This window comes from Pseudopipra pipra, chromosome 12 (genome assembly GCF_036250125.1).
Source record: "Pseudopipra pipra isolate bDixPip1 chromosome 12, bDixPip1.hap1, whole genome shotgun sequence".
NCBI classification, from domain to species: Eukaryota; Metazoa; Chordata; class Aves; order Passeriformes; family Pipridae; genus Pseudopipra; species Pseudopipra pipra.
In genome coordinates this window covers 3494493-3518882 of record NC_087560.1, presented here as the reverse complement: position 1 = coordinate 3518882, position 24390 = coordinate 3494493, and the positions used below count along the sequence as shown (strand labels likewise).

Below are 24390 nucleotides of genomic sequence, written 5' to 3'. Positions count from 1 at the left end.
GGCAAGAAAAAGGAGATGTTCAAACAGGCAGAACTGTTTTCTCCCCACTGCAATGCAACCTGGGGCTGGTGGAGCAAACAGCAATCCAGTTTGCAAACCTCTCTGCCCACACCTGGAATGTGGCTGGAGCAGCTCAGGGGCACCTGGGGACTTGACAAAAGCCATTCCAGTGACTGTGAGCAGCCGTGTCCTTGCTTGGTTTGACCTGAGCTGAGCACAGTGGTGGGCCTGCAGCACCAATTTGAGAGCTGTGGCCAGCCCGAATTAAAACAGCCTTTCCTCCATGGCTGTTTCTTCTGTTGTGTTAAAGCTCAGGATTTTGGGGAGCAGAGTGTGGCCGTTGTGAGCCTCGGACTGTGTTCGTGATAGAATTGGCTGCAGCATGTTTTGTTTCTTTTTTTCCCAGTGTATGGAGTCAGGCATTTTTGTCAGAGCTGGGGAGATTTTGGAATGTTCCTGCCAGCAGCTTTAATGAGCAATTTCCTGCTCTGTGCCTATGCTTGTGCTTGTTTCCCTACCTATCTCCCCCAGCCGCCTCCTGAGAGCTGATTTGCTGTTTACCCAGAGATATTTGGGTTCTGTTCTCTCAAACACAGTTATGTTACATTTCCTTCACTCTCCCCTATGGTGTCCTTAAGGGTGAAATTGAGACCATTTCCAACTCTAACTTTACAGATGGATTTATTTATTTTTCATCTCAGAGCTCCCAGTGTAGTTGCCTGCACTGGGTGTTAGAGCTGAACAAACACGAGTGAAGTCTGGGATACTGTGTTATCTCAGACCTGATAGCAGCAAGTTAACAGAGACACTGGACTTGGGCTAAAGGTTGTGTTGACATTCTTGCACTGGGTCAGCCAAGATAATAAGCAGGGCAGGCACATACAGCTAATGAGTGTGAAGAATCCCTACAAATAAGACTCACAGTAATTAACAAGTTTTCTGACTAATTTAAGGGTCTCCTGTTGCCCTTCTCGATTGTTACCATGGTGCAATTTCCAGTCTATAGGGCATTGTAAGATTAGGTAGAAGAAGGGAATGAGCAATAGCATCCAAGGATTGGTCAAAATGAAGCTCTTCAGCCACACAACACAAAACAACACGTGGGTTTCCTCCTGCATTTTGGAAATAATAACACAGATTGACAGCTCACCGTGTGCTACTGTGCAAACTCATTAGCCAGAGCTGTGGAGATAACAGGATACTGCTTCCAGAACATGTCACCCTCTCAAAGGTGGCAAAATAAAAACAACAAAAAAGAGCAGATCAGGTTTTTCTTTGCTTTTCATAAAGCTCTCAAGGGTTTTCCCCACCTATTTCTCATTTGAAATTACTTCTGACATAGCCAAGAACTGTTTGCAGAAAATTGCCTGGGTGACTGGAGAATGAGAAATCTTACACAGGGAAAAAAACCCAAAAACAACTAGCTAAGAATTACAAATTTCTTGCTGTACAGAAGTTGTTTCACACTGTTGCAAGACACAGTTCTCCCTTCTGCCACTGAAAATGTAATTTTCCCTGGGTAAATGCTCCTATATTGGTGAATTTAAATCCTGCGCGTGAAGAAGAATAAACTATAGTAGCAAAATGGCATCCAGTGCAACAGTGTCAATGTTTTAGTTTAAAAAAATTCCCCAAATCTCAATTTTTAATCACCATAAGACTAGTGTCAGGAAGGCTGAGTGAGAACCAGGCCTCAGACAGCTCGGTGCTGAGTTAGTGGCAGCGTTCAGCTCTGCCGTGGAGGGTCCTGAGGTGGGATTGCTCTGCAATGAAATCAGAGGGGTGTGAGCTGTTCTTGTACGACATAATTACCCCTCGGAATGGGCCTTCACAGTGCTGATGTTTGTACCTGTGCAACTCCTAGCACAGAAGGGTTTTATCAGGACAAAAGTTTTTTGGGCCAGTGGAGCTTCTTGGCCGCTCTGGCTGGCAGGGACTAACCCCTGTGGGCAGTGCTGAGGGCTCCTGAGGGGAGTTTGTGGTGTTAGAGCAGGCACTGGGACTGAAACAGTATCTGTGCACAGGTCTGGCAAAAATGGAGGAGGAGATTTTCCCAGCTAGACACTGTCATCAGCTAATGAAGAGATGAAATGGGGATTTTTCTCTCCTTTTACAGCTGCGGAGCCTTTGTTTACTGCAGCAGCTGCACAGGAGTGGAGCAGTTTGTAACTATCTTATATTTCTTTTTTAAGTACGTGGGTGTGGTGGGTGTTTGGCCATGTGAAACACTAGATAGGCTCCTTTCCCGGGATGTGTTTGGAGAACTCCTACCCTGGAGCAGCATTTTTCACTTTACAATTGCTACAGCCCCTTGCTGGGTCAGTCTGCATCCAGCCCAGGGGTTCTGATCATTGAAGTCAAGGAAAAGGCTGCTCTGGTTTGAATGGGCAGAGTCTGTGAACCTTACAGCACTTCTCTGCAGCCCTCTACAGCACTTCTCTGTGCTGGGGCAAAGCCAATTCCATTCCCCCAGCCAGTCCTGGCTTGTTCAAACAACTTCCTGAGAGGACAAAAGTTGTTATTTCCCACTGGACACATGGAACAGACGAGAAAGTTGGGTCTTCTCTGTGCTGCAAATGAGGAGGTGACACCTCTGTCAGGGGGACACGGGGGTGCAGTTACATCATAAGTTGTCTCTGACTTGTCACCGCTGCAGGAGACTGAAGTTGCCATCTCTGCAAAGCAATTTGCCACCTCCTTAGAGGTGTCAGTTCAGCTGTACTGTGAAATGAGCCTGGTTGCAAAGCCAAAATGACTTTTTTTTTTTCTTCTTTGGAGGGTTATTTTTAACCTGGATCATTCCAGCATCCCACTTAGTGCAGCACAGGCAGCAAGGCAGCACAGCGAGGGGGAAGTGAGCCCGGCAAGTGGGAACAAAGAGCCGGAGCAGAAACTCCTCCAGCTGGCTGCACCTCCACAGGAGCTGCACTGCACAACTCCAGCCTCAGCCTGGTGTGTAACTCATCTGGCAAGAGCAAGAAGAATAATTACCTGGAGGATGTGTTCCTGTCATTTTGGTCTTAATGAAGTAGTCTATGTCCGACTCTACAACGCAGTTCTCCAGGCTGACCCGAACCTCTTCATACAGCTACAAAACAGAATCCAAGATTCTAATTTAACTTTTAACATTTCACATTGAATTAACAATTAATGCTCTTCTAACAATTTTCCCCTTAAGAGGCACTTTATATTCGGTACATGTCTGACCTGGATGATCTTTGGCCTGTCCCCCATGCAAATATTCTTGTAAACACACTTGTTTATTTGTGCTCTGGATATTCTTTTAAGAGAGGAGGCCAAAATCCAGAGCTTTTCAATGCAATAAAAAAATTAATAGCAGGAAACAACCATTCAGAGTCAAATCTAGTGTATTCAAACATACTCGACGGTTGAGGTTCAACCAGGCCCAGGGCCGGGTCCTGCAGCCCCACAGGCTGGGGCCAGAGTGGCTGGAGAGCAGCCAGGCAGAGAGGGAGCTGGGAGTGTGGATGGACAGGGAGCTGAACAGGAGCCAGAGTGTGCCCAGGTGGCCAAGAAAGCCAATGGATCCTGGCCTGGCTCAGGAACAGTGTGGCAGCAGGAGCAGGGAAGTGATTCTTCCCCTGGACTCAGAGCTGGTGAGGCCACCCCTGGAGTGCTGTGTCCAGCTCTGGGCCCTCAGCTCAGGAAGGACATTGAGGTCCTGGAGCAGGTGCAGAGGAGAGCAACGAGGCTGGGGAAGGGACTGGAGCACAAGTGCTGTGAGGAGAGGCTGAGGGAGCTGGGGGGGCTCAGCCTGGAGAAGAGGAGGCTCAGGGGAGACCTCCTCACTCTCTACAACTCCCTGACAGGAGGGGGGAGCCAGGTGGGGGTTGGTCTCTTCTCCCAGGAACCAGCAGTAGGACAAGAGGACATGGTCTTGAGCTGTGCCAGGGGAGGTTTAGGTTGAATATTAGAAAGAATTTCTTTGCAGAGAGGGTGCTCAGCCATTGGAATGGGCTGCCCAGGGAGGGGGTGAATTCACCGTCCCTGGAGATGTTTAAGGTGAGACTGGATGTGGCATCAGTGCCATGGGCTGGGAACCACAGACCATGTGGTTGGATCAAGGGTTGGACTTGATCTCAGGGGTCTTTTCCAACCCAGTTGATTCTGTGATTGTGTGATTCTATGACTGAGTGTTCTGGTAGCTGAGAGGGAGACATGTAGGTGTCACTAAGTGTGGCACAGACTGTTTAAAGTCAGACATCTATCTGGTTTATATCTAGGGAGAACAAGCTGAATTGAAAATATTCCCCTGGAGACAGCACGTGCAGAGAAGGGCAAGCCAGTGCTGTTGTTGGAGCACTCTGACTCCTCCTCTTCCTCCTGTGCCCGTGGCTCTCCTTGGCAGTGCCCCTGGCTCTCCCTGGCAGTACCTGTGGCTCTCCTGGGCAGTGCCCTACCTCATCATCCTTCACACACTGCAGGGAGAGCTGGTTGCAGTGCACCCACAGCAAGTTCCGCAGGATGGTGATGCGGTCGCACTCCTGGAGCTGGAACACCTGCAGCCAAGGAGGAGACATGACATGGTGACATAGCCTCGTGGTGCTCAGTGACCTGCACTGCAAACCATTCTGAAGGCTCCTATTTCAGCTACTGGAGAAACTGCATCTGCTTGTTCAGGCTCAAGAATTTGTTTTAATTGATTGCACCAAAGTAAAGTTATGTTTTATAGACAAAAACGAAGCAGGGGAGAGGAATCCAGGTCTGGATTTGACTGCTACCTCTACTGCAAGGATTTCAGTCGGGGTCCTGTCTGCCTATCACACTGAAATCTTGATGTTTAACAGACCAGTAGAGTAGTGGCATGAAAGGGCTGTATTTATGTTAGAGGTAGAGCCACCTCTGCCATCGAAAAGATCTTTCTAAACTTTTCTCTTTTGAAACTGTTTGAGGCTCTCTGGAGTCGCCTCTATGAATTTCTAATGTTATTTTTGTCATAAAGGGAAGGCATTTTTCTTTCTTCAGAATTTACTCCCTTCCTGCATCCATCTAATTTTCTCGTGTTGTTGCACCTCTTGGGAAGAATGAAGGGGGAAGAGAGAAGTGTGAACTGAGCTGGGGGAAGAGGTAGATAAATGCTTTCTTTAAAAACTTTAAAAAACAACAAAAAAACCCCCCTCCCACCCTGATCTCTAAGCTTTTCTGTTAAAAGTAGAACATCAGTTTTTGATTTTCTAGGAGGTGTGAAAAGCTCAGATGCTTCCAGCCATCTGTTTCCATCTCCATTTGCTAGTAATTATGTCCAGAACACCACAAACATATACGATATTCAGCAGAACACTCAGTTGGGTACACTGCCTGCCATCTAATAACTTACCAACCGAAAAAGAATCTTGTGGAGGGAGTAAGCTGGTGTGGGGACCAGTTTCTGAGAGCAAAAGCTTTTTAAAGAGAGCCTGCAGGGTGGAGAATGAGTATTTCAATATCCCTTGTGAACAGAAAGCCTGTGGCTGCAGCCGAACCCTTCAGGGCTGTGGAAACAGCACCAGAGCCAGCCGGGAATTTTCCAGGGAAATGGTGTCCTGTTGGGAAGTGCAGCTGATCAAAGAGGGAACTGTGGTGACTCTGGGCTTGTCAAGGCCTTGTCAACACCCAGCAAAGTCCAGCTGGGTGGTGTTTGACACATCCAAAACCAGTATCATTTTTTTCTCTGAACAAGCACTTTTAAAAGGTGTTGAAGATGCCCCTTCTTTACCAGTGGTTGTTTGGATTAAGCAGTGGGCAGGCCACAAGCTCCGTGGGCACATCAGGATTTAGCCATGTGAGACAAAAGAGACTGTGAGGTTTTGGAATGCTTTGCTTGTTGGCTTTTTAAGAAGGAGAAAATATTCATCTTGGGGAAGCTAAGGCTTGGCATAATTTCTGTGGAAGTCTCTGTGCCAGTCGTGGACTTTTCAGCCCTCCTGGATAGGGAATATTTAAGAGGAAGCAGAGAGTTGGAAAGCTATATCCTGGCATTTTATTTTACGTGGAAATAAAGCCTGCAACAAGTAAACACAGCAAAATCAGACTTTAGCAGATGGGCAAAGGTACTTTAAGGATTACTGTGACCAAATGTGTGGCTGATTTGGATGCCAACCAGTTCCTGGAAATTGTTGTGCAAAACTTACTAGCCAAGTGCAAATCTCCTGTCCATCCTTGGCATAATGTAAATAGAGACTTTTCCACCAGCACCACCTTTCATTTGAAAGATTACTCCATGGCAGAGGACTAATGTTCTTGCAGGTGAATATAAAGTGCTATGAAAAAGAAAGTTTCTGAGTGGCTTGGGTATGTACCAGTTCATATATTGCTCCACCTCTCCCACCTCTGCCCCTATTCCCCTCCTTTATATCTACAGTTATGCTGACCAAGCAGGGAGAGTGTCAGTGAGACAGCAGCAGCTACATCTAAATCAGCTCTAGCTTTTGCAGTCATTTTGCAGACATCTACTGAGACTCCACATAAAGCAAACAGCAAAACCCTTGGGATGATGTGTCAGGTCTCTGACTGATACCTGCAAGTGGGATAAAATAAAGAGCGCACAAACACGTCGCTGTAAGAGTCAATGTTTACCTCGCAGGTTTTGATATGTTCCTGTTCCCACTCTGTCCTGACCTTATCCAGCTGCTCGATGTTCTGTTTGTACACGTTCTCTGTAAATACAGACACACAGAAGAGAAACATAACAGTTAGGGGGGAAAAAAGAGACACAGCCTTTCTCTTTTTCCTGCTGTTGGGCCTTTGCTTTGGTTCTTGTACTTCGGGCCTGTGGTTTGCTTGAGTATCACAGGAATGTGTGAGCTTGAAACTGGTGGGGCAGAAGGATCTTTGGGGTTTTTTCTTTGTAACTTTATACTACAGTAAGGATTCTTCTCTTTATGGTTTGCAGATCATTTATAAACTTTACAGTAGGGATGATGCACTTCAGAGCCTGGACCATGCTTGGGCACTGAGCATCCTTAGGCTCCTTCCATGCCAAGCCAGCCAGTTAAGCCATGTGATTCAGTATAAACTATTCCATGAGCAGGGAGGGACAAGCCTGAACCCCTGAGCCAGCTCAGATGTGTGCTGGCCTGTCCTGGACTTCCAGTGTGTTTGTGGCTGGAGAATGCTCCATGCTCATGTCCATGGGGATGATAAATCTGGTTTGGGCTGGCTGGGGGCAATTTGAGTGTCCTCTGTGCTTTCAAACTTGCTTCAAGGAGAGCTTTTCTTTCCTGGGTGGAGTCCCTGAAGGACATCTTCTATAATTTCTTTAATGAAAGCAGGACAGTTGCATTTCCACAAAGGTTAGAGAAAGCAGATGACTGTCAGGTTGCTGTTCTTTAGAGGTTTTTTTCATTAATCTTTGGGTGAGTGACTTTGGGAACCTTGACTTCAGAGACAGCCTGGGTGATTTGGATGGTGCTCTATCCAGACCCTGTGCTGGTAGATCCCTGCTGAGAAGAACCATAATGTTCAGTTGCAAATAGAGCATCACCTGCTTCATTTGCTGCGTCTCTGCACTGCTTGGCTTTGTTCTGACTCTGAAATAGGAAAAGAAATACCCCAAATTAATTCCTGACAATATTTTTTGCTTCAGCCCCATTTTTTTTTTTTTTGCTGCCTGCTCTCTTTTCCCTTCTGGGGGAAAGGCTCTAAGTTGCAAACACTTCCTGGCTCTCCTGCCTTTATGCCTGGTTCTGTTGAAAATGTGCTGTGGAGAAGAAGGGACCAGAATTTTCCAGGTGCAGCCATAGGCCCACTGACTTCAAGGGAAATCTTTCCATTCAGACATCCCTGCCACAGGAGCTCAGAGCCAGCATGATCCAGCCTGAAGCTGTGTCTGCTGGCTGAGTTGTTTTTTCTCAAGTGTTTGATGTGCTTTTCTAATAGATATTTATAAGCAGAAATAAATGGCAGTTAAAATTCTTCATCTTTCAAGCTCCTCATGTAATACACAGATGAAAAGAGCACAGCTTCTAAAATACTTTGCAAATGCCAGATTATTTCCCATAACACCTCAGAAACCTAAAAGCAAAATTCACTCTAAGTAGAACTTTTCTTTTTTTAAAAACCTGCAGCTTTTAACAAATGAAAATGCAGCCATTATTGACAGCTCATTTCTCCCAGGTCTTCCTGCCCAGATGGTGATGGTTTCACGTTCATGCACAGCTCTAGACATCAGGGTAATACATTCTCCCACTCTGCCCTTGAAGGCAAGGCTCAGGTAGGGGTCCCTACAACCATGTTCCTCCTCACAGCTGGTTGGAAAACGTGGAGTAAGCTGGCAACAGAAGCTTCATTCTTACTTGCTTCCTGCCCCAAACTGTTTGTGAATGCTGAGCAGAATTAAACAGCTTGTGAGCTGCCTCTGTGCATTCCAAACATGCTGGCTTGTGTGGGGAGGGAACACCCTGGGATCCTTCTGGGAAAGGAGCTGCATCAGGCTGAGCTGCCATTGAAGCTGCTGAGTGTTCTGGTGTAATTGCAGCAGAGCCAGGATTCCATCCCCTCGTTACAGCTTAACTGGAGGGGTCCGTTCATCAAACATTAGTGAATGCTGGAAATAAAATGTACAGTTCTGATGCTGGTTTTAGAGTCCCCACCCACCCCACTCCTTGAGATGATTTTTGATCCTTTTTGCTTACACTGCACTGATTTTTATCGAGCCAAAGGGAGTTCATTTATTTTGTTTTCTCCATCTGTTCCGCTGTAAAATGTTCCCATTAAAAGTTAGTGAATTGTCAGCTACAAGTATCAAGATGATGCAAGGAAGGACTGGAGTGCCTTAATTTCCAACGATTTATTTTTGAGTCTGTAAATTTAGCTGAAATTAAACCAACCATAAGGAGGAAGATGTTGAGGAAAAATATGCATTTTAATGTAAGATTCTCTGCCTACTAAATGTAAGAGACCAAAAAGCAAAACTAAATGCATGACATCCTTCTGACTTGTCTCTCTCTTTTTTTTTTTTTTTTAATGAATAATTTCAGAGAAAAATCTCATTCAGTTTCCTTTCAGGATTCATAGAGCAATTGGATCATAGCCTGGGATAAATTAATTAGACAACTTAGTTCTTTCCCAGGGGATTCCAAGGGGTTAATTAGAAGAGAAAGCAGCCCCTGGCATCCTGCAGAACAGGTTGGTTGATTGTATTCTCTTGGAAAGGTAAACCCCACGGTTTTCTCTCAGGACAGCACAGTCATCTGAGGTACCTTTTCTGTTTGCTTTTGGTTGCCTGAAGCGCTGGTCCGTTCGAAGGACTGCTCTGCCTCGTCCGCCTCCCGGCACTTCTGCTCGTAGGTCTTCTTGGACTGGGGGGAAACGAAACCAAACGTGAGGGAACAGGGCTGGGCTCTCTCCAGCCTGATGTTCTACACAATGTCTGGTTTGCAGCCTGGGGGAGCAAATCAGTGCCCAGAAAAAACTCCCAACGATGCCACAAGGAGATAGAAAAGTAGAACTGAAAAATTGGGGCGAGGGGCTGAGAGCATAAATTGTGTTCTTTTCTCGCAGCCCTGGAATTGTCTGCTTTGTACAACTGCAGCTGCCTCCAGGGGTGCTCAGGAGTACACAGGCAGCTCTGCCACCATTGGGGCAGCAGGTCCCAGCGACTGTGTAGAGACAAAATTAGGAGCCCCTGTTCCCAGGGTGCCCGTGGGGTGGGTTGTCATTTCTACACCGTGACTTGGAGCATCAGGTGGCCAAAGTCAGTGTGCTCCTTGCCCACTGCTCCGGTGGTGGAGTTCTCACAAGCAAGAGAAATCCTTATTTGCACCAAAAGATCTCTGTGTCTTAGAGATTCACTTGAAACAACCGCATTTCAATAAAAGTTGTTAGTACAGTACCAGCTGTAGCACTGACAGGTCTGCAACTACTTTCCTTTAGAGGCAGTTGCCCACTGGAAACCAAAACCAGCTGCCTACAGTTCCTGTACCTGCATGCTGTCCAGCTGGAGAGGATTCCTCCTACTTGTGAGATTCCCTCACCATTTTTAAAGTTGTATTTACACAGACTGAAAAATTACATTCACTCCTGTAAGTACTCTTGCCTAGAAAGAATGAAATCCTGTTCGACCTGGGGCATCGATCCCATATTAATTAACTTTCTGGGGACTCTTCAGTGGATGCAGCAGGGAAGATTGGCTTTCTCCTCAGAGCAGGAGTCACATCCTCTCTCTCACACACACACTCCTGCACACTCACACAGCCTCGACCTTTCTTTAGATGTAGGTCCATGTGATACAGGTTATCCTGGAGCCAGTTTGCATCAGGAAACCTGCCCAAGCCCTCCTTGCTCACCTCCATTGTTTTCTTATAGTGGGACAGTTTGCTCTTTTGCACGCGCTCCATGGCAGCCTCGTACTGTAAGAAACACACACAGGTCAGCATTTCTTGCTTTGGACTTCTTCCCTCCCTTTCCAGTGGCAGGATTAGGAAAGCCATTGTCAGGGCCTCTCTATAAACCACCTGTCTGTGGGGAAAATTACTTCACTCTGCTTTTATAAATGGCAGGTTTCTAAGTGATACAGAGAGCATCAAAGTGCCAGGTAAAAAATAATCCAAGATCATTCTGCTTCAGTGGTTTCCATTAATAGCAGAGAGGATGTAGATCTTCATTTTCTTCCTCCTTTTTTTTTCTTGAGGAGATGAAATAGTGTAACACCCAGTCACAGTGCCCGTGGGCTCTGCCAGCAGAGTTCCTTTGCTGGTGCCAGAGCTTGATCCTGCATCTCTGCAGACCAAACCACTGTCTCACACATGAGCACAGGTACTTGTCCATTTTAAACACAAACCATCCCTGTTTTTATATTCCATTGCTTCTGCCAAATTTATGCTCAGTACAATTTGATTTCTATGCTGTCATCTGGTCAGTGTTGGAAGGACAGTGCTGGATTATCTTCCATGGCTTTAGTTGTGATATGCCCAGCTTTATGTGACAGTGAGATACTCTCCTACTTGGCAGGGGATGGGTTTCCTCAGTGGGACTTTTGGTTCCTTTAATTTTTATATTCTCCTTAAGCAAAACTCTCTCCAGGGCTACCCAGAGGCTTCATACTGGGCACAGTCCTGAGAGCAGCTACAGTAAACCACAAATCACAGCATCTTGGGAGGTTACCAGAAATGCTGACACCATCCAGCATATCTAATGCTGGCTTCCTCACAGCCACGTGCTGGACAGAGAGAAAAGCTTCTCTAAGATTCCAAAGCAGTTTTTCTTTGTTTTCCGGGCCCCTCTAAGTGTTCCCAGGTGAGGTAAAGGCTTGCTGTTCTCAACAGGAGAAACAGCCCCTCTGCCCATCCTAGTGGCCAAGGGAGGGAAGATACAAACACTCATGAACCTGGTGCCTGCCCTCTCTGTGTGCCCCGTGTGCCTCATCAGATTGCTGCACACCTCAAACCTCAGGAGTAGTGCTGGTTTCACCTACTTTCATATTCAGAGTTCTTTGCTATTGCAAGTTCCTGTGTGTCAGGGCCTTGTAGACACAAGATTTTTGTGACATCAGATGCTGGTCATCTGCATTTTCATTTGTTTCAAATCAGCAAAGAACTGAATATTTCATTTTACTCCTCCATCACTCAGTGTTGTCAGGGTTAAGTGACTCTCCCATCTTGGTCTTCAACGCCACAGAAGTGTGAGAGTGACCACTGTTGTCTCTACTGAGAACTGTTTTTCAAGGGACTTGGACCTTGATAAGATCACAGGGGATGAAATGGCCTTAAATGCACTCAAATTTTTATTAGATGGCATGAACTAGATGCTACTTATTCCATGTATTTGTAATTCAGCATATATTGGTGTTGCATTAAGCATGATATTCGTTTGCTTTTATGTTTTTAAATGTTGCTGTTACCTCTTTATTTAGTGCATGTTGGAGATCATGCAGGATCAGAGCAAAGAAACCCATTAGCAAGGGTATCAAAAGAGAAAAGGAAGGATTAAGTTCTTACAGGAATAACAATAACAGTATCTGCAGTTACACCAGAGAGAGTAAAAGGGACTAAAGCCTCTGGCTCCTGTGTTCAGAGCACTACTTTATTTCCAGCTGGGATCAGAAAGATATTTTTGTTCCACAGTCTGGTCTATAGAGTGAACAGGGCACACTGGGAATGCTTTATCATCTTTTGCAGAATTCCAGCCTGTGGCTGGAGACAGGTCATCAGCATGGACCATTTACCCAATTTGTTTCAACATTTCTCTAGTTCCTCACCTTTTTTCTTTGCTCCTTCTGTCTTTCTCGGAATTCCTCTATTCCTTTCAGTTCATCCTTCAGCATTACTGCCAGTTGGATGTGAGAGTTTCCAACACTTTCAATTTCTAAAGCAAATCAGAATTCATGTACAGTCAGTGGAAATCCTTTAAATACCAAGTCATACTTTTTAGGAGATGTTTCTGCCATGTGGCTGCCCCGTGTCACTTGTTATGAACAGGGTGGCCTTAAAAAAGGTCTTCCTGTCTTTCTGCAGGCACTGCCATTGCTGAGGGTTCACCCAACCTGAATGATGCTTATTGAAGGCCCTCCCAGTGCCTGCACAGTGCAGGGGCAAGAGCCCTCCCTGCACAACTGGAGCAGCACTCGGAGCAGCCTGGGCTAGAGCAGAGCCAGCTGCATTTCTTCCTGGCCCCATTTACCCCATGTATCCCCTTCCTCTGGGGCTGGAGATCAGGTTTAGTGCTGCAGAGGGAGGGAGAGAGCTCTGACCTCCACCTTCACCCCGTGTCTGCTGGACTGTCACTGCTCCAGGAGCTGCTTGCCAGTGGTGCCCAGTCATTAGACGAGGCTGCACACTGAGAATTCCCAAGGGTCAGCAAAGATGGATTGAATTTCACAGCACCTGGCTGATGCTGTTTGAAATGGCTGGGAAATTCTCTGCATTTGTCAGCTTTGGTGCCTCTGAAATGGAATCCCACATTTTCCAGAAACGCTGAGCTCCCCTATCCAGGCTCTGCAAACACCTCAGTTCACCAGCTGCTTCTCAAGGGGGTGTTTTGGGCTAAACAGCAGGTGCCAGTGGCCAGGTCCAGTGTCCCACTGGCTACAGTGGTGCTGCATTTTGTGTTTTGAGTCTTGGGCACATTTAGAAAGGTGCTGGTTTTGTGTCACTAGTTTGTGGAAGAGGGAATAGAGCTCATATTTGTGACTTGATCCAGGTGTAACCTACTCGAGGAACAAGCCATTTTCTTTGCCACCAGCGAGTGGATTGGGTGCCCAGCCTTGGAGAATGCACAGTGAGCATCCTTTCCCTCCACACTACAGACTGGGATAGAAAAGCTGGGAATAGAGGGGGGAAGAGGATGAAGGAGGGAATGAACACGTTGGGTGCCCATGTTTCCCAGGTCAGAAGGGAAGATGTAAATACTTACGTTGCTTGAGCATCTCGAATGCTGCCTTCAGTGTGCTGTGGGGCAGAAACAAGGCACTTTGTTAGTATTGGCTTCTAGGGGTGGATTGTGAATCTAGGGGAAAAACCTTCCCTCAGAATCTCAGAGATCCACAGAGAGATAAAAACCCTTAATAGTCTCTTAATAGAAGTCGATCAGGCCAAAGAGCACAATCGCATCAGTCTGTTACCGTCAGGAACCGCAGTAAAATGCTCCATGAAGCAAGGAATGGCACTGCTCCTTCTGTGCACCCTCCTTTTGAATCCCACTGTGTTTGTGACCGCGGATGTTAACAGCCATTCCTCTCTGGCCCCTTGGCAGTAGATCCGAGTCAGCCGCAGGAAATGCAGTGGGCCGAGGGGAACTGGGGTTTGGAGCGGAGGTGTGAAGGGCAGGACCGGTCCCCGCTCGGCGCAGGATGCAGCCCCGGCCGGTTCGTCCCCGGCTCCGGCTGCAGCATCCCCGGCCGGCGCTGTCCGAGCACCCCCGTGTGGCTCCTCCGCTCGCTCTCCTCCCAGACACAGGCGGTGCCGAGCTCTCCGAGGCTCTGAGACCCCCATGCTCCCGGGCGTTTCGACATCCCGAGGGCACGGCGTGAATAAACGATGCACGGAGAGGAGCAGGAAGCTCCTCCCGATGGGCTCACATCGCTGGGTGCTGGGGTGGCAGAAGGGCATGGAAAAGGAACCACAGGCTGCCTGGTGTTCTTTTGGCTAGCCAGAGTCCACTTCGAGAAGTCACCAGAGATACCAGCATAGATGTGATGGGAGAGCAAAAGGTCTGGAACAGGCATTTTCAACTTAATAAATTCCTCTAGCTCTGAATTTGCAGGCCTGCAGAGCATTTGCAGACACGCAGGCCAGGGCTGTGGTGTGATTTGGACGTTTATCGGGTTTAGAAGTCATCTCTTCAAGCCCCAGAGTGTCTTGTTCCCTGAAGGGAGCAGTTCTGGGCTCCCCACGGAGCTCTGCTCTGCCCCAGGCAGAGCCCAGGGGGAAAGCTGGGTAGTGAAGAGCTTAAAGTCTCCCTGGCTGGAGCCTTCACCAGGAGAGTCCAGGGGAGGATCCATATCCCTTCCCAGCCATGTGTGACCACAGATGAGCAGGGAAATCTGCATCTCTTGGGCCATTTTGGGAGCCTTAAGAGACACATGACAGCTCCTAATTGCCCTGTGTTAATTTAGGCTGGACATCTGTTCCCTAATCAAAGCTTGCTCTCCCAGCACTGAGGCTGCCTTGCCAGGCATAAGAAAAATGCATGGGCAAGGGCAAAGGCTGGGCCTGTCCTCAGCACCAACTGCCTTGAAATCCACTTCCAGATCTAAGTAGAAATATAAGGAAAAGACTTTCAGCCAGAAAAGAAGGGCTGTTGGATTTTTTTTCAGGTTTCAATTAGATTGGTTGTGGTCAATCTCCTGAGATAAGTCAGGAAGAACATGCTAGATTGAGTATTTTTAACTATTTTCCTAACAATACTTAAATATTTGAAGGTTTATTTTGAAAAAAAAAAATATTCTGGTGTGAAATTTGGATGGAAACTAAGTTGTTACACCAGAAAAGAAACAAAGTGTATTCTTTCCAGCTAATTAAAAGCTTGACATTTAAAGACAAGTTGAATATCAGCAGCAGAGATAACTTTTTCTCACCTAAATGCTCCTAATGAATTATTTTGAAAAATTAAAAATATACAAGGAATAAAATTTGCTTTTTTAGTGTGTAATTTCCAATAGGAGGGGGGGAATGTGCAAACAACTTCATGCCTGAAATGTGTAAATACTGGAATTTAAAAAATAGAGAACACTTGCAAACTGCACATACTGTTTGCACTCTGTGTTGATCTATTGTTCCCAGAGATCTTTTTCCTTTGCTGTTGGTGACTCGAGTTATGCAAAAACTGGCAAAATTGCTATAGTGGATACTGAAAAATGGCACTTTCTCAGTATATATCAAGGAGAAAAGCAATTTGCTGCTCCTTTGGTTTCCAGGCACCTGAGCTACCAGAGCAGCTCATGATGATAAGCCATCCACGGAGCTGTTCTCCTTTGTGCTGGCTCTCTGTGAGGCTGAGGGGGTCTCTGGTATAATAATGCAGCTGGCAAAGAGAGACCAATTTGTCCCTTGCATGGTCTCTAATGGCCTTTTCAGAAATCCCTGGCCTTTTCTTCCTTGTATGAAGGATTTGTCCAGCCAATTCCCCAGCTGCTGACTGGAGCAAGGCCACAGGCCATCAGTGGGTTGGAACAGCCTTAAGCCATTTCCTTCCTTATTTTTATAATAATTTTCTGAAATCAGTGAATCGGACCCCACATCCTTATGGGGCTTAAGGGGGTAGAAAATATGTCATGGTGCCAAGTTATGCATGTGGGAGAGAACAAATAAATCAAATTCTGACCTGTGGATCCATCAGGACTCCCTTTATGACCCCTGGGCTGCAGCAGCAGTGCCATAGATTAGCTGCTCATTGCAGTGGGATGCTCTGATTATATCAGTGAAATATTTCAGTGCTTCTCAGGGCTTAGTGGAAGCAACTTCTGTAGCTGATGTACAAGTGGGTTTTAATTCTGTCTGTGCTGGTTTGGATGTACCTATTAACAGCACCTATTAGCTATTGCCTGGGGTGGGTTTGGCTCTCTAATGGGATTGATACAGGCTGTACCCTGAGGCATCCAGAGTGAGAATGTCTCACTCTCATGGACACTCTGAAGTGTTTTACCCTCAGTATATGATACTGCTTAACATTCTGGCAGTAATTGGATTTTTTGTTTGTTTGTTCTGTGGCTAAATTAGAAAATTAGAAAACCTGCAGTTGAAAACAATTCAAGCAAAACTGAAAATTTGCCATTTGCCTTTTTTTTCTTTTTTTTTTCTTTTTTTTTTTTTTTTTTATTGCTTGCTTCTGAAAATTCCGTGTAAATTCTGGAAGACTGTTAAACCACTCCAGCTAAACACAGAGCTCCAGCCTTCCCTTTGGGCACCCCTAGATGGAGGCTCCTGCAGATGTCTCCTTGAAAATAAGGCTGGACAACAAATTTACTGTGCATGTCTGTTAAACGACTTCCCCTTGTACATTTAAAAACTGGATTTGTCAAAATGAATTTCGGGTGAAAACAGGATTGCCTGAACCTGGAATAACAGGGAACAGACAGAGCCTGTGCACCAGCCACTGCAGCAACTTCGGGTAGTTTTTGCCATCTAGTGGCTACAATAATCTTGCCAGGTTGGTTTGGGGTTTTTTCGCTTTCTCCCTCTTTGTTTTGGAGCTTGTTTTTGCTGAAGAGCCGGGCTCTCGCTGGAGAACAGGCTGTGCTGGGCAGCCCTGTGTGACATGAGCACACCGGGAAATGCCCTGTAGGGAGGGCTCTGGTTCCCTTTGCTCCACAGCCCTCCCGAGCCGAATTTCATGGCCCCAGGGATGCAGTTGGCAGAGCCCCGTCAGTGGCAGTGCTGAGGTGACTGCTGTACTCACTATGTACACTGTCACACCACGCTTTGATGGGTTTGTTTATTTTTTTTCAACTTTGAGCTTGATCGTTTGGGCCTTTTCTTCCAGTACTTTGCCTTTAGAGACTGGGCTAACTGAGTAGTTCAGAGTCCTTTTATATCTCGTGCACAGGAAGGTAGCACAGGCTCTTCTAACCGTAAAACCACAGCTTTCTTAATTTTCTTTGTTTTCTACCTTTGCTTGGTGAATAGAAGTGTGCAATAACCCCACCTTCCTTTCTGGTAGGTTTCTATTTTCACATCAGCGTGATCTACAATGTTCTGTTCTTATTGTAATTTTTAAATATATCCTTTCTGAATTTGAGAGAAGTCTCTGCCAGATGAAGTCTCCAGAGCACTTCCCAGCAGTCCTGCTCACCCTCTGCCTCTGGGAACTCAGATCCCAGTCCCACAGTTGTGAAACCACCCCAGTGACAGTCCCCTCTGGGGCCACAATTGACATCTGCCTTTCCTCCTGCCACACAGGGTAGTCCCAGTGGGGTTTTACCAAGAATTCTTTCTGTGCAGCCCAGTCGTGGTGTGGTGAAACAAGTCTGGAATCGTCCAGTCTCAAACAATTTGCACCTGGGCCTGTGACTGCATTGCAAAAGAGAAGTGAAGAGGGAGGGCAGCAAACAGGATGACAGCTCCCTGTGCCTTCTCCTACCCATTAATCTGTGCCCACAGACAACAAATTGTGACTCCAGAATGAACCACGCCATTCAGATCAAAGGCTTAAACAATCAAAACAACTTTGGTACCTTTAAAATAAAACTAAATTTCCTCATGTCTCTTCAGAAAGAGAGTAGCACTGCTCAAAGATGCCTGTCCTGATCACCAGAGAACTTATTTAGATTGACTTGCATGGGAACTGAGCAGAGGCTTAGGTCCATTTTGCAGAGTCCTGAAAGTTCAAAGAACGAGTGTATAAATTCTGTGTGGGTTCAGAACATTGGAGTGGAGAATAATCAACCATGGAAGGATGTGACCTTCCAAACTGACTTTTAGCTGCAGTTCAAAAATGCCTGCTTTGTGTGGATTAATACAGAGGATTCTGTATATTAAGTGACAGATGCACTATTTTTATACACAGGAAGCAGCAATTGGCATTTGGTTACAGATGCCCTCACCTCACACTCACTGCAATGTTCTATTTCAGGGATTGCAGAGAAAGGCACAGCAGACATAGGCTTGAAGGAACTACCCTTTCTCGAGGTCTGAAGGAGATGGTAGTGGAAAAGAGGGACAGAAAATGTAGGGAATCATATACATGAGAAGAGACAAGCAGAGCAAATGACAAAAATAGATGTTGTCAGACTAGGCAGAATATAACCAGCTACTGCGTGTTTACATCAGTGATTTTACCCAAGAACAGAGTTCCCAGAGGCTCTGGTTTGGCTGCAAACTGGGCTCTGTAGCATATTCTGTTTTCATGTTGCTCTGCTGAAGAGTTGCCCAAAGCCACTGCATGGAAATTCCCAGTCACCTTGCAGCCAGAAAGGTGCTTCCTCTTAAAGGCACAAGCTCTGCTGAGAATCATCTAAATGGTGTGTGAGGCACCACCACAGTGTACACTACCAGCAAACACTTGGAAACTCGATCTCAGTTTGTAACTCAGCTGAAAATGCCCAGTTTCTGTACATCCTCTCCCATGTGTGCACCTCGGAATATGGAGAGTGCACAACCATACTGCAGTTTCCACTTCAGAACATGTAGTTCCCTCTCCACCCCCTGGATGTGGGTATAAGCTGTCATTTGCCAAGAAAGCACGGCTGTAGGTTTGTAATAACCCTTCTCACAATTTCTCTTATGATTAGAGACTCTGAAATGGTGATGCAGATTTAATTTTTTTAATTTAAAAAGTGGGATAACAGGAGCAAATTGCTTTGCCTTAAGACTCAGTGGATGCTAAAAGGTTTCGGGGTTTCAAACAAGAAAAGGAAGAAAACTCCACTGGGGGCTGCTCTGTACAAAGCTGCTGCTGCTGTGGCAGCCCCTGCACTGCCAATTGCTGAGGTTAGGAGATGATTTAGAAGACATATTTTCATATCCTTGCCCTGTTCTTTTACTCTTCCCTCGGGATCCAGTGCTGGGGACAGAATATTAAGCTGAAGGGATTAGTGTGAGCCTGCGTGACCTGTCTTGCAGTCTTGCACTTAGAATCAAGTGTGTGGGCCTTCTGTGCATTAGAATGAACTTGCCAAGGAACTGCTGAGTTAGGGCTGTGCCATGGCTTGGGAAGAGGATCTCCACCTCCCCTGGAGCCAGGAGGTTGTACCAGCTGCAGTGCTTGAGGCAAAGGCAAGCAGCCAGAACGCCTCAATCTGCCTGAATCAGGCTGGACTATTGAATGATGGTGTCCTTTGGCTGTTAGACAGCACTTAGAGGGAACTTTTATTTCTTGAGCTGGAAGCTGGAGTGTTTGTTTGCTACGTCCACGGTAACCGGCACCAGCTTCTTTTGGAAAGCCCTTCTTGGCTTTTTTTAAAAATAAGAAATGGGATAAAAAGTGGTTGCAGGACGTCTCCCTCAGTGCAGCGTGTCTGCCTCGCTGGTGTGAGAGCTGTTAGAAACCTTCTGACCCCTGGGGGCTCCCCATGGCCGGTTGTGACACTGCTGTGAAAGGCACAGCGAGGGCCTCCCTGAACTCAGTCCCACCTCCAGGGCAGAGCTACAACCCTGCTCCCTGCTGGCTCTCGGGTCCAAGCCATCCTCACGTTTCTGGTGCACAGCTGGAGACACAACGGGAGCCTCTTTTCCTGGGTCCCGGTGTTGTATCCCTGCTGACACAGTGGAGTGTCCTGGGCTGCAGCTGTCCCTGCCAGGCACGAGCAGTGCTGGGCCCTCAGGGGTCAGCTCTCCATCACAGGAGCTGCAAGGATGGTGAGGGAACAGCCCTGGACAGCACATGGGATGGGATCCTGATGACTGCTGTCACCTACAGCTTCCTCAAAGCAATGGAAAGTGGTCCCAGAGTTGTTGTTACATTCCAGTGACCCTTCCCTAATATCTTCCTTTTGAGTCAGCAGCTTATTTCTTCATCTGTGTCTTTCAGTAAATAAAACAGGGCAGTTGACTCTATTTATACTTTAAGCTGAGTTCAGCAATTCACTCCAAGGCAAAATTTTGGGGGAGAAGGGACAAGCCTGAATAAATGTTGAAATTGTTCTTTAATTTGATTCAAAACTAAAAGTTTGTAAAATATGGAGGAGGCTTGAGGGAGAACTGTTTTCTGCAGCAATAGCCGCTACCCTGTGCAGCATTCCATGGAATTCCCTGGGCTTCTCCCTGTATTTACTCATCATGCTTGTTCTCTGTGCCTTGTTGTGCCTGCCCTGACTGGGCTGAAGTGTCAACCTGGGCATTACAGTTGTTCCTGTTGAGGTCTTCTGGGTATTTTCTCGTACTGGAAGGGTTTGGGTGGTTGTTGTGCATGGATTTTTTATGTTCCCTTTATCGACTTTTCAAAGGTGCCTTCCCGATATCGAGAACTGCTGGGGTGTGAAATAATTTCTCAGGAGAAGTGACAGAAAACCTTAGTATTTGAGATGTTTAAAAGATGGCTGAATTTAAGACCAGAGGATAATAATTTTGCATTAGAAAGAAAGTGACTGAGTGTTCTAGAATTAGTAATTCCTGCTTCTGTGCCATACATAGGAAGGTCTGTAAAACATTCTGCAAAAAAACCCTGGAAGCTGCTTTTGTTTCTGGTGGTTGTCAATTGGAAGTTTTAGGTACAAATACATTAGCCTTTATTTGAGAAATACTGCTACTCAAAGCTGCTTTTAAAGATGTGAACAGCCCTGTTCAGCCTGTCAAGTACTTGTATTACAATTAGGACTCAGTGTGCCAGGTGATAATAGGAAGTCCTATAAAGAGGAAGCACTTGGAAAAATGCACTGGGACAATTGTAGCATAGTCCTTTCAAGCTTTTCTTATTATAGGTAGTGCATAGATTCCCTCCCTCAAGTCTCCCTGAAGGACTGACCTTGGGAGCAGAACTGCTGCCAGTAATCAGTGTCATATAAACAAACACAAACTTCACATCGTGTCAACAGCATTAAACCCAAACATTTCATTTTCTTGAGTTGTTCCAGCCGTGAACAGACTTTAGTTTTCTCTGATTTTAGGTCTTTGCTCTGGACAAAAGCCCTTCATTGTCCATGGGTGTAATTCCTTAAACGACCAGAGGATGCTGGATGAGAGAAAGCCAAGTATCCTCTCTGCTTCAGGACAGCTACAGTGAGACACTTGCTCTGACAAAAACATCAGTGCAAAGCTGGTCACTCCCCAGACCAGGCTGGGTTATGGAAACACAGTAAATCAGCTCTGCACCATGCTTGGTTGGTATATTCAGCCTTCTTCCCTCTATGCCAAGCTATAAAATTGCTAGATCAAAGTGGAGCTGGGCCCAAGGCCAAACTTACTCCAACTTGAGGGGAACTTGGATCCATATCCCAACTCCGGGACTTGGCTCTGCCTCTAAATCAAACTTTCACAATCTCTTAGGAAAAGTCAGATCAATGAATTATCCACTAAGTCAGTGAAGAGCAGCCAACCCTGGCTGTTGCTGAACACGTTTGCTCTGCCTGCCCTGCATTGCCAGTAAAGTGTTTAGGTGGAGCCTTCCTTTAATCCTGGAACTCTGATCTTTGGTTTGGGAAGAAGCCATCCATCCTTAATCTGATGTTTTAATTCTGGAATATTTCTTCTCCTCCTTCTTTTTCTTTGGTTAAGTCAGTGAGTTGAGACAGCAGGAAGGCAGAAGCTGTGTCCCAGGAACCTGGTTATCCCTGAGCACTGCTCGGGGGCAAGGCACAGATGGACCCCTGGGAGGGGGAGAGCTTTGCACCTTCTCTGGAGAGAGCCTTAGTGCCCAGCTTCCCTGTCAGCCTGGAGGGACCACCCCAAACCCACAGTCAATGCTACAGGTGATTCCCTGGCACTTCCCTGCCGTGGCCATACACGGCTTTGGGGTCAAGTTTTCCCATAAAATATGAACAGGAAACCAGGCTTGCACTGAGAGTGATGAATGGACACGGGAAGGAGACTGCAATTAAGGAATGAGATATGGGAGGGATGAGGGCAGCAGGCCCCAGGGATCAATAGAGCTGGGTTGTGTTTAGATTGAGGTCTTCTCTTTCAGGCTTGTCTTCTGTGACCTCACATCTTCATCCTCTGCCACCTTATTACTGTATTATTACTTGTTACAATAATGGCAAAATGTCTCATTATTGCTGCTGCCACCAATAATAGCAGCAGTTTATCAGCAGTGTTTATTAAGTTAAATTCCATGCCAACATATATCTTCCCCTCCCAACACAATTTATATGTGATTTAAGATCGTAGTGGAGGAGACAGAGAAGAATATATGTCATCTTAGTGCATTTCAGTAGCTCCATTGATTTATTTCATATTAAGTCCCTACAAAGAGATTTAAATTTTGTGTTCCTAAGATAAGCATTTTTTCCTGCTGCAGAAACTGATTTTTGGGGTCTTTGCACTTGGCACCTGTTCTGTCACAGTCTCTCAGGGTCCACCAGCTTCCCAGAATTGCCAAGCCACCATCCTAAACATTTCACCACCATTTCCTTTCCCTTTCCCTTTTTTCCCCATCACTTAGTTTGCTTTTGGAAGCAAATATTAAACATTAAGAATCTTGAAATGAAAAAAAAATCTCAGGAAAGGACCTACTGGAAGTTTCCAAATAGAGATTTTGTGAATCCTTCTGTGAAGGACAATGGTGTCCCCCCACTTTTCCTGTACATTGGGAAGTGCTGTGTAACACACTGAAGTGAGCAGCTTGTGCTATGAATGATGCCATTCATAGGCAAAACACAGGAGTCTGATATTTCTTCCAAAATCATTTTGTTTGCATGAATAATGAAAGAGTTCCTTACTTGATTTCTGTTTGTCCCCCTGCTTTTCGGGCGATTTGAATCAGCTCTTTCCCATATCTCTCTTCTGCTTGTGCTCTGTTAAAAGAAAAACTTGCTCAATTCCTCTTAGTGGTATCAGGATCACATTTACACAAATCTTGTAATTGTATCTGAGGTACAAAGCCACGAGGAACACAATTTATTCTATTTCTCCAGTCCTGGTGCTGTTAGTTAACCTCTTAAATATTCGGGATAAGCTATTTCCAGAAAAAATGAGGGGGAAATGAAGCCCATTGTCGTGGCTTTGATTCCTGTGGAGTGCTCCATACAACTCTGCCCCCCCAATGTGGATTCAGTTAGAACAAGAGGTGCCCAGAGCTGAGGTGAAGATGCTCGGAACACAGGACCTCCTTTGCAAAAGGAGCCTAAAACTGATGGCTGACCCCACCCAGTAAAATACTGACCAGGAGGGGAGCAAAGAGTAGGTTCCACAGGATCCATTTAGGAGAGGTTTAGGAGAATACATGGGAGCCAGGAGTAGCAGGAATATATATAGAAACCTGAGGTGCTGCTTGAAGAGCTGCAGTGGAAGGAGCCTTGCTGGTTGTTGGGTGAGGCCGGGGCAGTTCAGTGGAAGGGACAGTGCAATGTGGTGTCTCACCTAAGGGGGAACTGTAACTGGTGACTCAGGACAGTGGTTCTGTTTCCATGGTTAATAAAGAAATACAAATATTTTCTTTTCTCTTTCCCCCTCCCCCAGCTCTGGAGGACATTTCTATTTTCTGTTCAAAAGAAGTATTTGTACTAAATATGTTACTTCCTTCCTCCTGGGTGTAAGACCAGGGCGGAACCAAGTTTTCAGTCTTTGAGTAACTGCTAAAAACTACTGAATGGTCAGTAATTAATAAAGAACAGATAGCCTGGTGCTAGCATTTGGGGGAGGGATGATTTTCCCCCAGTCCAAGGAGATCAGTCAGGCTGGTGGACCAGCAACCCACAGTCACCACAGCCCAGAGTGGAGGGTGTTCCTGGCCTCTGTCCTTGGCTCTCTTGTGTCTAACATTGCATGTGCTCTCAGCTAATTGCTCTTCTCCCACACTAGGAATTGCTGTGTTTTAGTGGGGTGTTCCTCCATCACTGCTTTGGAATTCCTTCCAGAGGAACAGGGTGCAAACTGCAGTGGCAGGCCACACCAGTTCATTGCCATGTTAGATGAATGAAATGTCATCAAAATGGAAATACACTCCAGAGACACATAACAATGCAGAATAGATTCATTTGCTTCTGATCTTAGTAACGAGAAACACTTTTATGTCAGAGACTTTGCTTAATGCCAGTGCCTATACAGGAATGAGAATGACTCCAGTGCTGCAGTCCCAGTTTGTTTGCTCAGTAAACAATATATGATGGGGAAAAAAGCATGGCCAGCTCTTAAGCCAGTCCCAGCTCCTGTAAAACCCTTGGGTCAAAAATTCCTGAACCCCCAGGCACAGGACTGGACTATCCCAGAGCCAGAGGAATTTGGCAGGAGGCTGACACCATCTCTTCACATCTTGGTGCTGCCTTTCCCACTTTTAGGTACACTTACACGCAGCTTCTGGGTTTCCCTGCAGCCATCCAGAGCTGGAATGTATTTTGTGTTTTAAATCCAGGCTTTTGTTCTG

The 24390-nt window shown here is 46.1% G+C and overlaps 1 protein-coding gene across 2 annotated transcripts in view; it reads right to left on the bottom strand.

Moving 5' to 3' along the window:
- PSTPIP1 (proline-serine-threonine phosphatase interacting protein 1) overlaps positions 1-24390 on the bottom strand; it is a 50273-nt gene that overhangs the window by 5876 nt on the left and 20007 nt on the right. For both annotated transcript variants that reach the window (XM_064668449.1, XM_064668448.1), the window contains exons 3-11: positions 22748-22822; positions 13351-13385; positions 12197-12303; positions 10287-10349; positions 9201-9299; positions 7484-7529; positions 6577-6656; positions 4422-4520; positions 2992-3088 (exon numbers count right to left, since the gene is read on the bottom strand). In XM_064668449.1, the coding sequence (XP_064524519.1) occupies positions 2992-3088; positions 4422-4520; positions 6577-6656; positions 7484-7529; positions 9201-9299; positions 10287-10349; positions 12197-12303; positions 13351-13385; positions 22748-22822 (701 nt within the window). The remainder of the gene's footprint in view (positions 1-2991; positions 3089-4421; positions 4521-6576; positions 6657-7483; positions 7530-9200; positions 9300-10286; positions 10350-12196; positions 12304-13350; positions 13386-22747; positions 22823-24390) is intronic.